Source organism: Labeo rohita, chromosome 14 (genome assembly GCF_022985175.1).
Source record: "Labeo rohita strain BAU-BD-2019 chromosome 14, IGBB_LRoh.1.0, whole genome shotgun sequence".
Classification (NCBI taxonomy): domain Eukaryota; kingdom Metazoa; phylum Chordata; class Actinopteri; order Cypriniformes; family Cyprinidae; genus Labeo; species Labeo rohita.
The window spans coordinates 1,281,154-1,300,205 of NC_066882.1; the positions used below are offsets into that span (position 1 = coordinate 1,281,154).

Sequence of the window (19,052 nt, forward strand, 5' to 3'; positions counted from 1 at the left end):
TTTTTTTTTTTTTTTTCTGTGAACATCAGAGTAAAAATTTTTGAATGTTTGCATGTCAAAGTGTCACCAGGACCTGGTTTTAACAAAACCCCTAAGCTAAGAAAATACAAATCATCATTGTGGGTTTTCTTAACTAGGAGTCCATTGCAGTCGGTTGTTGAAGATGATAAAGCAGGTTGCCAAAAGCAAAATGAACAAAAACATTTCCTTTTGTGGCATCAAACCCATGACTCTTGAAAAGATATAACCGTTTTTTTTTTGTTTTTTGTTTTTTTGTAAATGTCAGATAAAGAGGAGGATCCTGACAATCACAAAGATATTTAAAGACGCATCTGTCACCTGAACATTCAACAAGATTCACAGCACATACGGTGAGTTTTATAACGACAGGTCTGAGCAAATATATATTACGGTTTGTTTCTTCAGAAATAGAACTGAATGAATGTTCTCTATAACAAAATGATTTTATTTGTCTAAACTTTATTCAGAGCTGGACGTCTGAAGCGATGATCACAAACATGATTGTGAGTTTCTGTACGTGAGAATGTAAGTGTGATTTTGTCAGACGTCAAACATCAGGCTCAGATCTGGAGTTTGTCTCTCTCAGGTGTTGCTGTGTTTGTCCGCACTGTTTCCTGTGTTGATGGGCATTGATGCCAACCCTGATTGTTTTCCTGCCACTGACTGCTCTGATGTTAATGCGGGTAACAGTGGCGTTTACACCATCACCTTAAAAGATGGACCGGTGCAGGTCTACTGTGATGTGGCGTCCAGCGGACAAAATGACCAAGGACACTGGACAGTATGCATTTCAATTCGTGGTGGATATTTTATTCACCACGATTCCTAGTAACTTAAAATTATTATTTAGACGGTCACTCAATGCTTTTATGTGTGCTCTTTATATCTGAGCATGAAGATAAAAGACTATTGGAAACAGTCATTGAAATCACTCAGAAATCACACAACAGAATTTACATTTGGCGTTAAACAAAGCTTATCAAAGGCTGTAGACCTTAAACATCTTTTAAAGGTGAATGACATGAAATTATGCAATGTGTGAAAAAAAGAAATGATTTCTGAATGTTTCAGGTGTTTCTCAGGCGAATGGACGGCGAAGTGAATTTCTTCAGGCCATGGGAGAGTTATAAAAAAGGTTTTGGCAACAAAGAAGGCGAATACTGGCTGGGTGTTTTTGTGACATTTTGGGCTTAATAGCAAACAGAGAAAGACACGTTAAACCTGGACATTAAATCAGGTTATGTATCAGAGTTATTAAACCAGTTTCCTTTCATGTTTTTGACAGGCATAGAATTCATTCACCAGCTGACACGCAGATATCAGTATAAACTCAGAGTAGATTTGGAGGACTTTGAGGGGAAGAAGGCTTACGCTCTGTACGAGTCCTTCTCTGTGGGCTCTGAGGCTGAAGGGTACAAACTGCATGTGAGCGGCTTTGTAGATGGAGGAGCAGGTGAAACAAACTACTAAGACAAGCTACATTCATTTAATCTTCCAATTTCCGAATTAGTGACCATAAAGATGAATTTAAACAAATAAAATCATAATAAAGGTAGAGGTAGAGAATGTTTTAAGCTTTAAAGAGCTTTTATTTAAAACAACAAGAAGAAAAAAAGACTGATTTTATTTTAGATGTCCAAATGAAAGTGTCTTTATAATGAAAGTTTCTTCTTTCTTCAGGTGACTCACTGAGTCCACACAATGGAATGAAGTTCTCCACCTATGACAAAGACCAAGACCTTTCAGATGACAACTGCGCTAAAAAATACTATCTAGGAGGGTTTTGATACAAAGGTTGTTATGCCACAAACCCTACTGGTCTGTATTTCTGGGCAAAAGATCATGATGGCAGTTTTGACATTGGGGCCACCTGGTACTACTGGAAGAAGAGCTGGAATTCTCTGAAGTCCATTACCATGAAGATCAGACGTGTAATGTAGAGCAATGGTTTACAAACGCTTCACTGCAGCTTCTGAACTTTGGTTAAAACAGCTTCTCTACAGTTTTTCTACATCTGGTCTGTCTGCTTTGACTTGTTATTTGATTTATTATCAAAGCAATATGTTGTTTTGTATTGCAAGTATAAACCAAATACACAGGCTTCATGAATTGGGAATATAGTTTATTATGTATAAACAATGATAATGTATTAGAGTAAACTAGTAACGGATTATTCTAAAATGCAAAAGCCCAGCTAGAGTACATAAAGTTGTATGCAAAATGAAAACGTACTTCATTTGTGGTGCCCCCCTACCTTTCAACAGCTGAAATAAATATTAAATACCAATAAATCAAAAAAAAAAAAAAAATGCATGTCAGAACTCTGTTGGATGAAAACAATTTGTGCACTATGGTTGGGTTTTAAAGTTTAAGGACAACTTTGCTGTGTCTATGCTAATAGGGCAGAGCTTGTCATTAATACACAGGAATTCTCACTACAATGAGAAATCTGGAATTGCGTGTTCAGTGAGACTGTTTATAATTTATTGGGATTTTTGTAAAAAAAAATGAGTGGGTGGATTTTTTCACACACTGCCGCCACACAACTGTTCAAACACCTTTTAAAAGTGATTTTTTGCATTACTTTAAAATGAGATTAAAGACAAGGACAATTAAATTAAGTAATTTACATATCAAAACTTATTGACACTTTACTAAACATATCCTTTAGAGAACTTTTCTGAAAGAAATCATTCGTTCTATCATGATTTGCATGTTTAGATGAACTGATCAGTGTTAGTACAGATACCTGTGCACAGAACCGAGTCTGTGGACTGAATCGATGGCCATCAGCACCTCAGCCAGGTAGAAGTGAGCCATGTCCTCCAGATACGATCACCAAACTTACTCAGCAGGGTCAGACGATCTCCAGCGATATAGTAATCCATGAGCAGATCCTGCAAAGCGGAAGAGGTGAGACACTCATAAACCAGACTGAACAGACACGACTCACATTTTTCATGGTTTTCAACCAATGATCTTATTGCAGGTGTTCTCCTCAAACACAAGATCACTGATTCATGAGCACTGAAACAAAACACACTAGAGAACTGTGTTAAAGAATCATTCTGACTGAAGGAATCGCTTTTTGTATTCCTTGTTGTAGTCCACCAAATAAATACATTTAAATGTAAATGAATCTTTTGAACACAAAACAGGTGAAATGTGTTGATCTGTTTCTCCCATTTGCTCTTTGGCTATCACTCTATAAACTAATACAATCAGATTGTATAGTTCTCAAATATTTATTACAATATATAGTTATAAATTGAATTCACTTAAGTGCTATGAGATGACTGGATGCTTTCATCTGATTTCTGATTGAACTGTCAGCAACTGAACTGCCGCTCAAACTATTTCAAATATAGTTAATTAAGCTGCAAAGATGATCATAATGCACAATGTTTCCATCTAACATGAATTTTGAAGTGCAGCTCGTCATATCAATGGAGTGTTTCACAGCAAATCGGTTACCTCACCTCAGTTCGTAGATTTGTGTTAGATGACTTCGAAGCCGTAAGCATGGAAATCTTCCGAATAGAAAAACTGGTATTTTATTTGTAAACATCATAGTTTCGCTTATTTAAATTAATCTAACAAAACTAACGAGCTAAGCCTGACGGTGTCGTATAACCATGGCTGAACACGCGAGAAGCGGAGGAACAGACAAAACGATTCAATTGAGTGAGTCATTTATGCTGGAACCGATCTGATTGATTCAAACTCAAACCCGTACTTCATTCATTCGTTTCAAGTTTTTCACCAGCAAAAAACAGTTAAAAAAAAGTCTTACATTTTTATTGAGTTTCTGCATTGCTTGAAATGATTTTTTTTTAAAAAATGATGGGCAAAACAGATCTTTTCTGAACTCCGTTAAGCCATTGCGTCACAAAATGATTCACGAATCGAATCTCGAATCGTATCGCGAATCATTTGGTTCAGATCGGAATGATCGGAGCGGGTTCGTGAATCTTTTGATTCAGATCGAAACCTTAAAGCGCGAATCGCGAATCATTTGATTCAGATCGGAACTTCAAAGCAGGTATCATGAATCATTTGATGTAGATCGGAACATGGAAGCGGGTTCGCGAATCTTTTGATTTAGATCGGAACTTCGAAGCACGTATCGCGAATTATTCGGAGCGGGTTCACAAATTTTTAAATTCAGATCTGAATAAGTCTAATATGGTTTGTGAATTATTATTCACATCGGGACTCGGACCAGTTATCCCGAATCATTTGATTTAGATCAGAACTTCAGAGCAGGATGTAATATTTAAATTGAGATCGGGACTTCGGAGAGGATTCGTGAATCTTTTGATTCAGTTCTTCGTGGCTTCGGAGCTCGTATCGCGAATTCAGAGCAGAACTTCTGAGCGGGTTAGCAAATCATTTGATTCAGTTCGGGACTTTGGAGTGGGTTTGTGAATATTTTGATTCATATATCGGAACTTCATAGCGCTTATTCTATTCAAAATTCAACTCAAATTTATTTGTATAGCGCTTTTCACGATACATACCGTTACAAAGCAACTTTACAGCAAATTAACCATGAATCATTTGATGTAGACCTGAACTTCGGAGAGGGTTCGCGAATCTTTTGATTCAGATCTGAACTTCGGAGCGGATTCGTGAATCGTTTGATTTATTTCGAAGCTTCGAAGCGCGCAGGTCTTCTGAGTGGGTTCACAAATTTGAGCCATTGGTCGTTATTCAATTAATGTTCCCTGAAGGATGTATAAACAACATTTTTAGAACATTAATGTTCTCTATTAGCGGGAGAGTACTATGTAAATACTATAGTACATGAATATGATAATCATTTAGTACCATGGTATCAATGTAGCGTACCAAAAAAAAAAAAAAAAAAAAAAAAAAGGCATTAATAGAATAATACATGCTTTGTGTTCTACTTTAAAATAGACCTAGCCTCAACAGTTAATTCATAACTGAAGTTCACCTTAGTGAAATATTCCACATTGCACAACATCTGTTAGTAAAAATAGTAAACTCATTGTCAGTTGTGCTTCACTAAGTGATCTGGAGATGACAAGCTGAACATTCGTTAATTTTGCAACATACTCAAGTCACTGATATCTTTAGGAAACATTATGGACATTATGTTGACAACACAGTATCTCCATAGTGAAATTTGTTCATGTTAATATGACAGTTTTATATGGTATTATGTAGCAAACACACATTTAGATTTATATGCAACCTTTTTAAAACACCACACAAACCAAAAAAATCTGTATGTTTATATGTTTTTGTAGGTTATAACAATGTTGTAGGAACATTGTTTTAAAATATTTCTAAAATGCTGAAATGTCCAGTTTTCTTGTTGTGGTTCTAACGTTATTTAAGGGTTGCAAAAACGTTTCTTACATCATTCTACTAACTTTATCTTCACCTAAATATAACATTACTTAAGTTTCTTAATGTTCAAAGAATGTTAAAAATGTCCACTTGTCATATTATGATTAGAACTTTTTCAGAGATTACAAAAATGTTTGTAATTCTACCCAGAGAATGTGCATGAGTGAAAATACAGATATCGCCCTTGATATAGGACAATGTATTGTCATATATTACATTTCCGTTTGGATGGTTTTATACAGCTTGGTCGTAAGCAGTTTCAAACAATATTTTTAATGTTAATATTATTTACATTATTACAGAATATACAGCACACATTCATCATTAAATTACTTCTCTTTTCCTTCAGCCACCCCATTTCTCTTTCACTTTCAAAATTCAGTCAAATTTAATCAGTCAAAGTCCATCAAAAAGTAAAACTCAGGCATTAATCATTCGAATCAATGTGAATTCAGATGCAGCAGCCCCTCCTGATGGATGATTCTGCAAGGACAGATACAGTTCCTCCAAAAATCTTACACAAAATATACACAAATCTTCCTAAAAACAGCACTCTGGGTCCAAGACAGCATCTTAAGTCAAGCATTTACAACGGGACTAACTGAAGGAATCATTCTGGTGAGTTTAAAGCAGAAATGTGATGCTTGTATTTTTGCTAAAGCAAAAATGTGCACTATTTGAGCTGTATACTGTCGTATTTTGAGGTGGGGCTATTGTTTTGGATGGAAAAAAAAAAACGCTTTTCTTGTATTCTTGCACATATGGTGTGAAAGTTACAGGGTTTACCGGCTTTAGGGTTAGTTAGGGATTGTAACTTTTCAGGTCTTTTGGCTGTACGTATATGTGTGCATTTTAAAGTGCATTGTGTTTGCCAGTGTTTTAACTCTGATCTAGAAGCAATGTGACAGACATGTGTCCACACTGAACAAGAAACTGCTGTGTTTTGTGACACAATCACAGTCAATCTGGAGATATTTGATGTTTAATTATGTGCAGTGTTTAGGATGAAATTCCACTTTGTTAATGCATATTTTCCTGTTTGAAGCATCAGTTCTACCAAAAATTAACATTTTCTGAAAATGTGCACGCCCTCGGGCCATGTAAGATTAGGATGAGTTGGTTTCTTTCATCAGATTTGGAATAATGTGTCATTCCATCACTGTCTCACCAATGGATCCTCTGCAGTGAATGGGTGCCGTCAGAATGACAGTCCAAACAGCTGATAAAACATCACAATAATCCACAAGTAATCTACACCACTCCAGTCCATCAGTTAACATGTTGTGAGGCCAAAGGAAACAAATCTATCATTAAAACACCACACAAACCAAAAAAATCTGTATGTTTATATGTTTTTGTAGGTTATAACAATGTTGTAGGAACATTGTTTTAAAATATTTCTAAAATGCTGAAATGTCCAGTTTTCTTGTTGTGGTTCTAACGTTATTTAAGGGTTGCAAAAACGTTTCTTACATCATTCTACTAACTTTATCTTCACCTAAATATAACATTACTTAAGTTTCTTAATGTTCAAAGAATGTTAAAAATGTCCACTTGTCATATTATGATTAGAACTTTTTCAGAGATTACAAAAATGTTTGTAATTCTACCCAGAGAATGTGCATGAGTGAAAATACAGATATCGCCCTTGATATAGGACAATGTATTGTCATATATTACATTTCCGTTTGGATGGTTTTATACAGCTTGGTCGTAAGCAGTTTCAAACAATATTTTTAATGTTAATATTATTTACATTATTACAGAATATACAGCACACATTCATCATTAAATTACTTCTCTTTTCCTTCAGCCACCCCATTTCTCTTTCACTTTCAAAATTCAGTCAAATTTAATCAGTCAAAGTCCATCAAAAAGTAAAACTCAGGCATTAATCATTCGAATCAATGTGAATTCAGATGCAGCAGCCCCTCCTGATGGATGATTCTGCAAGGACAGATACAGTTCCTCCAAAAATCTTACACAAAATATACACAAATCTTCCTAAAAACAGCACTCTGGGTCCAAGACAGCATCTTAAGTCAAGCATTTACAACGGGACTAACTGAAGGAATCATTCTGGTGAGTTTAAAGCAGAAATGTGATGCTTGTATTTTTGCTAAAGCAAAAATGTGCACTATTTGAGCTGTATACTGTCGTATTTTGAGGTGGGGCTATTGTTTTGGATGGAAAAAAAAACGCTTTTCTTGTATTCTTGCACATATGGTGTGAAAGTTACAGGGTTTACCGGCTTTAGGGTTAGTTAGGGATTGTAACTTTTCAGGTCTTTTGGCTGTACGTATATGTGTGCATTTTAAAGTGCATTGTGTTTGCCAGTGTTTTAACTCTGATCTAGAAGCAATGTGACAGACATGTGTCCACACTGAACAAGAAACTGCTGTGTTTTGTGACACAATCACAGTCAATCTGGAGATATTTGATGTTTAATTATGTGCAGTGTTTAGGATGAAATTCCACTTTGTTAATGCATATTTTCCTGTTTGAAGCATCAGTTCTACCAAAAATTAACATTTTCTGAAAATGTGCACGCCCTCGGGCCATGTAAGATTAGGATGAGTTGGTTTCTTTCATCAGATTTGGAATAATGTGTCATTCCATCACTGTCTCACCAATGGATCCTCTGCAGTGAATGGGTGCCGTCAGAATGACAGTCCAAACAGCTGATAAAACATCACAATAATCCACAAGTAATCTACACCACTCCAGTCCATCAGTTAACATGTTGTGAGGCCAAAGGAAACAAATCTATCATTAAAACATTTTAAACTAAAACAGTCCATAATAACACTTTCAGTGAAAAAGTGGTCTGGTCTGAATCAGGAGAGAAATCTGCACAGATCAAGCATTGTTTACAAGCCAAAACAGCCCTAAACAAATGTGAGGCTGCATTTTGATGAGAGAGACAACAGTAAATGGACGTTTTCACTGAAAAAGCGTTATTATGGTTTATGAACCATAAAGTTAAATGCCTTGATGGATTTCTAATAGACATGGTATAGACTGTATCTTCTGAACACTAGGTGGCGCTGTCTTCAAACTTTCCAGGCATCTTTAGGACACACTAATGATAATTTCCACCAAATTTCATGCCAATACATCAAAGTGTTAAATACTTAAAGCAGAGTTTGGATGGAAAATTCACTTTTTCATGGTGTTTGAACATAAATGTGTGTTGGCAGGGTGGTGTTTACTCTACCATTGAGAAATTTTAACCAAAGTACGTTAAAACTTTTCATTAAGACCCTATAGAATCATATCCACTTGTGGAAAACAGGCATCTGATGTCCCCTTTAAAGGAAGTGCTCACCCAAAATTGAAAATCTGCTTAAATGTACTGTTGCTTGGATTATGGACTTAATGATAGATTTGTTTTTTACAAACATGCAGCTTTTGTCGTCTGAAGACATAAACTGATGGACTGGAGTGATGTGGATTACTTATGATGTTTTCTCAGCTGTTTGGACACTTATTCTGACGGCACCCATTCACTGCAGAGGATCCATTGGTGAGCAAGTGATGGAATGACACCTTTTTGTTGACGAAACAAACTCATCTACATCTTGTATTGCCTGAGGTTGAGTAAATCATCAAGTTTGACTGAACCATTCCTTTAAATGTAATGTTCAACGGCGCAGGAGTCCTGTCCCGTGTGCCACCCTCATCATGGGGAACCTCTGCTGGACTCTGAGTCTCTGCGGCCCAACGTTAATCGGCGTTCTTCTCCTCTTCCTCCTCCTCTTCCTCACCACAGAGACGATGACGAGTGCGCAGAGCATGGACGCGCTGATGGACACGCACACGCTGAAGAACAGCAGGGGTTTGTTCTCTGCGATCCGCATGCAGAGCTCGCAGCTCGTCCTGTTGTTTGCGTCCCGGCAGGTCAAAGGTCGCAGTTTAGCAGCAGACGGAAAGCCACGGTGGGTGATGATCTCCCGGTACAGGCTGACGGACGCTTTGGGTCGAGAGTGATGAGCGGCTGAGCTGAAGAGACCGAACTGAAGGTCATGATGGTCCTGAAGCTTCCAGATATAAAACCCTTTCAGATTGACGGCGTCCAACTCACGAGCTGCTCGGAGCAAAGAATAAGAGAAGAGTAGAGTTTAACTCAATCATCACTAGTACTAGAGTTTGTATTGCTATTAAAGTGAACATTTCTTTCAGTTTAAATTACAAATACAATATTAATGCATTTCAATTTCTAGATGCTATTTCATATCCCTAGTCTAATGACACAATCTCAAGGAACTTTACTTAGCAAACTAAATCTGCATTATAATCACTTTGATATTTGCTATGTTCAGTTTGAGCAAATAATATTTTTCAGCCAAACCTCTTTTGAGCTAAAATAGTTTGTTAATTTTTGAGTTAATGTTTAAGTATATTTAAAAATAAGTTATATTTAAATTACTTAAGTTAATATTTTAACAATTTACAAATTTAAAAATTGATCTCTTTTTTTTTACCTCAAACCTCTTTTGAGCTAAAATAAGTTAAATTTTGTTCATATTTGACATTTTAAATTAATGTTTAAGTACATTTAAAAAACAAGTGATATTTAAAGTTAATATTTCAACAATTTACAAATAAAATATTTTATCTTTTTCAGTGTTTTGTTTAGATTTTTTTAATGATTTATTCATTTTTGAGCTAAAATAAGCGAAATTTTGTTAATATTTGGCATTTTAAGTTCATGTTTAAGTGAAATTTTGTTAATATTTGAAATTTTAAGTTAATGTTTAAGCATATTTAAATATAAGTGATATTTAAATTTAAAGTTAACATTCCAACAATTTTCTAATAAAATATTTTATCTTTTTTAGTGTTTTATTTAGATTTTTTTAATGATTTATTTATTTTATTGATCTTTTTTTTTTCAGCCAAACCCCTTTTGAGCTAAAATAAGTGACATTTTGTTAATATTTGAAATTGTAAGTTAATTTTAAGTTCATATTTAAATATAAGTGATATTTCAACAATATATGTTAATATTTCATTTATTCATCTTCACTTTACTTGTTATGATTTAGTTAATAAATAAAGATTTCAACACTTTAACGCATTCGCGTGTTCATGGTTTTCTGATGGCCCATAGTTAATGGTCAAATGACAAACAAATTATTTAACAAATTTTAGTATGTATTTTATTTTGATTGTTTTTATTTAAAAAGAATTAATTTGTTATTAGCCAGCCAGTGTTTCATGAACCTTGGTATGGAAAACTGTGATATAACACAGTGTTGTTTTTTCCAAATGCACACAGGTAAAAACAGGTCATGTTGTTCACAGCTTTATCACGTAATCTGTCAGATCACACACACACACACACACACACACACTAAAGCATTAAGCGACAGTGTCACATCCGCACAAACACTTTAAAAGCAGACGCACTGGGCTCAAGGATCATACAGTATCCACATGACGCCCGTGTGCCCCTGTGTGCTCATAACGTCTCAAAGGTCGCTCATTAACAGCTCTGAGACAGAATTACAGCAGTGCCACCTTTGACCCTCATGTCAAACCTCAGAGGAAGCAGCTGATTACAGCACGTAAAACAGATAACGCTAGATAACACACACACACTGCAGCGCTAGCTAACGCGGCTCTTTAATGTCTAATATTGATATTAGATATAATGAGGGCATGTTTCATAATCACGGCTCATTAGTGCTCTTTGATGAGCCAGAATCGCTGTTTATATTGCCTACACATAACGATTATATAGTTGAACACACCCATATTATCATAAAGAGCAACAAATGAGATTTGAGCTTAGAAACTGCCAATGTTTTGCTTCAAATTAAACGTTGGTCTGATTCATCTCAGAGCTGAATGCTACATACATATATATATATATATATGGAAATTATGAAAAATTAAACCAAGTGCTAAAAGTTGGCACTTACTAGTGCTTTATATATGACAAATGGAATATATAATACAAATAGTAAAAATAATATGAAATAATAACAATAATATAAACAATTAATACTTTAATATCGAGGGGTGAGAACCAGAAAGCCGTAAGTGACATTTCACTAACTTTACAGGAGGATCAAAACAAAAATTTACCAGTTTAATCTGACATTGTGTACAGATTTCAGTCGTTTATAATAAAAATTTGTACACTCATGTAAGACAATACACTTTTGCCAGGAGAAAGAGCTCATCAAGAGCTTTCATATACATATATCCATTTATATATCTCCATTTCACCCAAAATGTCACTTACGCCCTTCTAGTTCCCACCCCTTGATATAGTATATAATATGTAAAATAAATAAATAAATTTGATATTTAGTTTAATATCATTTGGAAGAAAATAAAAAAAATAAATAAAATTAATAAAAAAAATATATATATATAATAAATAAATAAAAAATAAATAAAGTAAGATAATACAATAAAATAATTAAATAATTGTTTAAATATTTACATGTTGTTATATATATATATATATATATATATATATATATATATATGACAAATGGAACATATAAACATATATAAAAATAATTAAAAAGAAATAATAATGTCAACAGTAATGAATATTTACACTTAATATAGTATATAATATATAACATTAAAAAATCTATAAAATATTTACTTTTTTATATTACATAATAAAATATTTAACACTTAGTTTAGTGAAAAAAAACCTAGTATCTAGTTTAGTTAGTATTTAGTTTAATATCTATTGGAAGAAAAAAAAACTCAAATTGATCAAAATATTATAAAATAAATTAATAAATTGATTTAAAAAAATAAAATAACGAGAACAATAATAATAATAACAACAAGTTAAAACAAAAAAAAATAATGAAATAACTTTCAATAATTTTTTTAAATAATAAAAATAATATTCAAAAATTCTTAAATCAAACATGTAGCCTTTATAAAAATACATTCAGACTCTGCTTACCTTTCAGCGCCTCCTGCAGGTAGCTCCTGATATAGCTCTGTCTCAGCTGGTCATCATGAACTGCCTGATCGTCCACCCCTGACGCTGTGATAACGATGGGGAGGCCGTCGCCATAGCGATTCTTCACCCATCCCAGCATCCTGCGGAGACCCCAGGGCACGAGCGCCTGTCCCAGGTGCGACACCGGCCAGGTGGCGTCGGTCATCAGCGAGCAGCCGTGCTCCTGGTTCGGCGGCTTCGGCTGTTTCCATGGCGACACTAAGCGTGTCGTAAAGTGATTAAGAGCGACGAAATCCAATGTCCCTTTCAGCTCCGCCCTCTCGACATCAGAGAAGCCAATCAGAGTGCTGCCACGCCCCTCATTCCCTCCACCAATCAGAGGGTCAAGAAAACGCCCCAGTTCGAACGCCATAAACTGTTGCTGGGCAGATTTGTGAGAGTCTAAAAACGGATTGGCCGGTTCCACCCAATCAGCATGGAGAGCCAAACTAACAGTCCCGCTTTGTTTCTTTCGAAACCGTTCGTTGTAAACGTGCCACGCTTTCGCATGCGCTTGTAGCAGGTGACGTGCAACTATTTGCTGGTCCTCTGCGTAAGCTTCCGTTAACCGGTTCGGCTCGTTAACGGTGATCCACGTCGGCACCAAGGCTCCAAATTCACGAAAGCAAAATGCAGCATACTTGACGAACGCCTCCACAGTGCTAGCGTTTCTCCAACCGCCGTTAGTGTGCAGAAATTCGGGCAAACCCAGCGAGGGTGAGCGGTAGCTGGGGTGATACAGCGTCACGACTGGACGGATTCCTCTGCGATGTAGCTCCATCAACACACACCGGTAGAATCGAACCGTCTCCGGGTCCACAGACGCCGGGTCGCCTAGATGCGTCCAGTCCAGGGCGAAGCGGTAGTGCGTCGACCCCGTGATCCCCAGGAGAAACAGGTGCCGCTGAATATATAGGAAGTCCGTGCACTGCGCCGGCCGCGTTTGAAGCAAGACGCCCATCACGGGAGTGAGAGCGCCATCGCCCGAAAGGTTCCAGCGGTACAGGTGCGGATCGGTGAACTGCGGTGAGAACGGACGCAGATGCACCTGGAGAACATGTTGAGAAATTAATACAATTAAAGAAAAATTTGTAAAAGAAAACTAATTTTAAATCTACTGAAAACTACAGGATAAAATGACCTGGAGCCAAATGAATTCACAGCCTGATATCTTAAGAGAAGCTTTTAAGAAATTGTATTATTATATTTTATGTTAAATAAAAAAATAAATAGCCATAAAATAAAACTATTATTATTTTCTTTAGTTCATTTATATATACACATACAGTGCATATATAAACTTTAAAAAACACAAAATAAATTAAAACAAAAGTTTTAAATATCTTCATAGCTATAAAATGTATATCTATATATATATAAATCTATATATAGCAAAATGAAATTAATAATGTACTCAAATTTGATTGAAAAAATTACGTTCTTTATACCATAATACAATATTACATATGTTGATCTTACATATGATCCTGTTTATAACCTATTTATATACAGTATATTAATCTAAATTAAATTAAATTACTAATGGGATCAAAATTGATACAAATATAAATGTATGGACACAATATTAATTAGTTAGTTAATTTTATTTTTATTTTATCAAAGTTAATCTTATTTACATGGTACTCATGAGCTCTCTACTGGTACGCAGAGGAATCACTAAATTAAATATAAATCAATGTTAAAACACTGCATTTATCTAAAAAGGTGTTTGGTTGTTTGTTTTTTTGGTATAAAAAGTTTAAGAACCACTGTATTAGACAATGTAAATGTTCACAATATAATTTTAGTTTGGTTTGACCACATTATGCAGAATAAACCAAAATACGACTAAACCTATTTGTTAAAAGTACTAAAACATTGTTTTTAAATCAATGCAAAGTGTTCACTAACAGATTTTTAATTAGCAGTATTTTTCCTCTTTCCTCACCTGTAATACTGATTCGGACACACCAAACTGGAAGTCACACGGGAATCGTCCATCAGTGTTTGGTGTGTTTTCGGCAGGGAAGCCGTTGTCTGTGACCAGTCGTCTGTAGAACTGAGCGCTGGTCTTCGGGAGTCTGCGGCGCTGAGGTTTACTGAAGTCGATGTAGAATAAACCTCTCCGTGTGCTGTAACCGTGATTCCACTCGAACCCGTCCAGCAGACTCCAGGCCGTGTATCCAAACACACGCACTTTGTCTATGGAAACGGCTGACAGAACACAAATGCAAAGAAACTATGACGTTATTGACAAGCGTTATTGACAAATTGTTTCATATTTCATATTGTTTCATATTTCATTTAATTCATTCAGGGTTTTATTTCAATCTTACAGTGCTAATTGCATCTATATTTTAATCATTAGTGTGTTATGGAAATGCATTGTGATTATTTATGCATTTAGCTAACAATTAAACATTTAAACGTCATTCAATCACTGTAGTCTGTCAGTGACACATACAACAGAAAGACAACATTAATAAACAAATGATAATTAGTGATCTGCAAATAGTGCACTGAAATATTTCTTCTTATTTATATTTCTTCTTATATTTTTAATATATGAATAACTGTATTTATTGAAAAAATTATTAAATTAAATTATTTATATAAAATAAAATCCAAAATAAATGTATTTATTTATTAAAATGTTCCTATTAATTACAAAATAAGTAAGAATGCATAAATAAATATTTTTTTTATTTATATACATTTAAATAAATGTATTTATTTATAAACATGTATTAATAAATACATTTTATTTATTGACAATAAATGTTTAGAAATAGATGCTTTATGTTTTTAATTAAATTAAATGTATGAAAAATAATACAGTTCCAAAAATATGAATAAATATTTTTTTTCAGATATTTAGACAAATAAATTCCTTTATTTATGTGTGTATTACATTTAAATAAATATGTTTAACGAAAAATATGCATGTATTTATTTAAAAAATATATATATCTATAAATAAACAAAATGTATTTTTTACAAATTAATGTATAAATTAATTTTTTTTATTTATTCTCAATAAATAACATGTATTTATGATAAAATGTGACCCTGGACCACAAAACCAGTCTTAAGTATCACAGGTATATTTGTAGCAATAGCCCAAAATACATTGTATCGGTCAAACTTATCAATTTTTCTTTTATGCCAAAAATCATTAGGATATTAAGTAAAGATCACGTTCCATGAATATGTAAATTTCCTTCCATAAATATTTACTTAATTTTTTATTAGTAATATGCATTGCTAAGAACCTCATTTGGACGAATTTAAAGGTGATTTTCTCAATATTTAGATTTTTTGCATCCTTAGATTCCTGATTTTCAAATTGTTGTATCTCAGCCAAATATTGTCCTGTCCTAACAAACCATACATCAGTGGAAAGCTTATTTATTCGGATGACATATAAAAATCCCAATTTTAAAAAATTGACCCTTATGACTGGTTTTGTGGTGCAGGGTCACAAATGTATTAATAAATATTATTAAAAATACTTCAAAACAAACAAATAAATACTTTTTTTGCAAGCAGAAAATTACATTTTACATTTTACCATGAGATACATATCACCACCAGCATTTCAGGTGTGAACAGGGTTGAAAAGACACGCTCACCTTGCATGACTTGTAAGATGAACCTCTTCATCAGATAAATGGCCACAGTGTCCTCGACTCCGACAGACTCGTCAGAGAACCATCCGCTCTCTGCCACCAGCACCTGCGGGTCGCCGTACGTCTGCTGAACCCAGACCAGAACGCTCCTCAGGTCCAGCTTCACCGTCTGCCCGAACCGGGCCAGTCCTCGGCCCACCCTCAGCGTCTCGGGCCCGAAGGCCAGAGAGAAGAAATCGGCGGTGCCCTTCAGCCAGAGCCGCTCCTGCGCGCTGATTTCTGGGATTACGCCACGGTTCGAGGCCTTCAGCGACTCGGGATAATCTCCACTTCCATATATGGGCTCGGCGAACCAGCCAATCACAGCCTCCATGGCTTTCTGGCAGAGCTCCATGTTGGTGGGCGTGGCCTGGCCGTGAAGAGGCTCCACCCAATGAGAGCCGAGTGTGATGGAGACTTTACCGTGCTGATGGGGTCTGAAGTGTTTGTCGTAAACGTGCCAGGCTTTAGCATGAGCCTGCGGAAACATGAAAACAAACCACATCACTACAGAAATCACCAGTGATGCTGCATTCAGCTTTTGGATGACAAGCCTCCATCTCAGTAATGTTCTCACTAATTTATTAGATTATGTAATTTTTACATTTAGAAATGTAATTTATTCCTGTGATTTCAAAGCTTAATTTTAAGCATCATTACTCCAGTCACATGATCCTTCAGAAATCATTTTAATATTCTGATTTGCTGCTTTAATAAAATTTTTTATTATTATTATGTTGAAAACAGCTGAGTAGATTTTTTTTTTTACATTTAAATATTTTGTAACATTATAAATGTCTTCATCAACACTTTTGATCAATTTAAAGCATCCTTGCTGAACAAAAGTATTCATTTCTATAATTTCTGGAGTAATGGAGCAAAAAATTAGCATTGATCACAGGAATAAATTTCATTTTAAAATATATTAAGTTAGAAAGAAGTTATTTTAAATAGTAAAAAAATATTTCACAATATTACTGCTTTTGCTGTATTTCGGATCAATAAATGCAGGCTTGGTGAGCAGAAGAGATGTGTTTAAAAAACAAAAAATCTTAGTGTTCAAATACTTTTGACTGGTAGTGTATTTACTAAAAATGCATTTTATGTACCTTAAAAAATAAATAAAATAAGTATTCTTAATGTATTATAAATAAATTATTTAAGAAAAAACTTTATTCATGAAACACATGAAAAACTTTTTTGTTGACTTGTTTTGTTAAGATTTTTGGCAATTAATTGGTTAATGTTAAAATCATAAGAGAAAACAAGATGCAAAAAATTATGCATGGCCTTTGTGTGATATAAATAAAAATAATAATAATACATGATATAAATGTAAATTATATTATAACAATATTAAAAGATATATAATTTATTATTTATTTTTTTTACAGTAATTGAATTAGACAGAAATCACTATTAAAAACACAAAGAAAAATAAAACATCTAGGCAGATTACAGTAATGAAAATTAAACTTGTTTTGGAAAAAAATGCTTATTGTCATTAAAATAGTGTTAAAAATTACTACATAGTTGAATTTCATAGAACATTTTTAAATGTATTATCACTATTAAAAACGTCAAAAAAAACCCTAATTAAAACATTACAAATGTGCTCAATTACAAAATGCAATAAACAAACAAATAAATAAACCTAGTGGTTAAATTAATAGGCTTAATATTCTTTGTACAAAAATGGGATGAAATGTGACCAGGATATTTTTAACAGAACTACAAAAACATTTGTAACTGTATTTTAATTTCTCTCACATTTGTGGCTGTTGGAAGCTCATGAATCCCTACGTATCTCATGACACGCATCTTTGTGTTTTCCAATAAAAAAACACAATCATGCACGCTGCATTACTTCTGCATTTACTCTCTTCACAGCTGAGCTGAAAAATGAGCCTGACCTTTGACCTCTGACCCCAGACTCACCCTGATGAGGTTGTGTGCAGCGATGAAGGGGTCAGCAGGGTCTCCGGTCACTCCGGGAGCGTGAGCGCCTGTCCCGTATCCCTGGATGGCCAGGAGAAAGGGGTTATGCATCGTAATCCAGTACCGAATCTCTGCACCGAATGTTCGGAAGCAAAACGCGGCGTAATCAGCGAACACGTCCGCCGTGCTGTGGTTCAGCCATCCTCCGAATCGCTCCTGCAGCACCTGCGGCAAATCCCAGTGAAACAGAGTCACGACCGGCTCCACCTGAAGCTCCTTTAACCTGCCGATCAAACGCCGGTAATGCTGCACCCCGGCCGGGTTGGGATTTGCCGTCGGGTTTCCATCAGGGAAAAGCCGCGTCCACGATAAAGAAAAAGCATAGAAGTTCACTCCCAGATACCGAACCGAGTTCAGATCCTCCTCCCACTGCACGTAGCTGTCGCTGGACGGATCCGTGTGACGGGTGAAACGGTCCCACACCGACTCGCCCTTCCCGTCCGCATCCCAAGACCCTTCGGTCGGGAACGCCGCGGTCCCGACGCCCCACAGAAACCCGCTGGGAAACGTGCCGGTCTGCAGGAACGTGTCGTTGAGTGGCTCCAGCCACAGTTTGGATGATTTTCCCTGGACTTTCTCAGCCGTTCCACATAAAATCAACACTAAAGACACGCACACAGACGAGACACGAAACATCGTGAGCCTCCTATAGGAGCACAAATCCGCTCATCGTCCTCCACTGGAAAACCAAAGCATTGTTAATAAAAGCAAACGAGAAGCACATAGCGTCAGAAAGCGAGTGACGCACATAAACACTGAAGATCTGAGAGAGCAGGAAGATGAAGCTCTGATCAATGATTAACATGAACTCTGATCCTCTCATGACTTACAGCGTCTGAGAACAAGAGAAAGGAAGGGAAGGCGAGAAAGACTGATGATGGATGGAGAGAAAGAAAGAAGAAGAAAGAAGCGGAGAGAATGAAGGATGTTTTATCTGGCAGATCAATGGAGCAAATTTAATTTGGCTTTTTCTGAAACACACGCTCTACGGGCCCTGTAAATGA

At 35.4% G+C, this 19,052-nt stretch overlaps 2 protein-coding genes and 1 long non-coding RNA gene across 3 annotated transcripts; 1 reads left to right on the forward strand and 2 right to left on the reverse strand.

Annotated features, from left to right (window-relative positions):
• The first annotated feature begins 324 nt into the window (after nucleotides 1-324).
• Nucleotides 325-1,295, forward strand: LOC127175835 (microfibril-associated glycoprotein 4-like). The gene is made up of 4 exons (XM_051127125.1): nucleotides 325-371; nucleotides 489-524; nucleotides 608-802; nucleotides 1,093-1,295. Exons 2-4 carry the CDS (start codon nucleotides 507-509, stop codon nucleotides 1,213-1,215), a joined length of 336 nt encoding a protein of 111 aa, XP_050983082.1. The 5' UTR covers nucleotides 325-371; nucleotides 489-506; the 3' UTR covers nucleotides 1,216-1,295.
• A 346-nt stretch (nucleotides 1,296-1,641) lies between these two features.
• LOC127175836 (uncharacterized) lies at nucleotides 1,642-3,673 on the reverse strand. Its single transcript, XR_007829030.1, has 3 exons — nucleotides 3,501-3,673; nucleotides 2,771-2,918; nucleotides 1,642-1,741 (listed from the first exon to the last, which is right to left on the reverse strand). It is a non-coding gene; the product is annotated as an uncharacterized LOC127175836 (long non-coding RNA).
• A 3,445-nt stretch (nucleotides 3,674-7,118) lies between these two features.
• klb (klotho beta) lies at nucleotides 7,119-19,052 on the reverse strand. The gene is made up of 5 exons (XM_051127114.1): nucleotides 17,989-19,052; nucleotides 16,015-16,528; nucleotides 14,331-14,596; nucleotides 12,344-13,430; nucleotides 7,119-9,487 (listed from the first exon to the last, which is right to left on the reverse strand). Exons 1-5 carry the CDS (start codon nucleotides 18,682-18,684, stop codon nucleotides 9,045-9,047), a joined length of 3,006 nt encoding a protein of 1,001 aa, XP_050983071.1. The 5' UTR covers nucleotides 18,685-19,052; the 3' UTR covers nucleotides 7,119-9,044.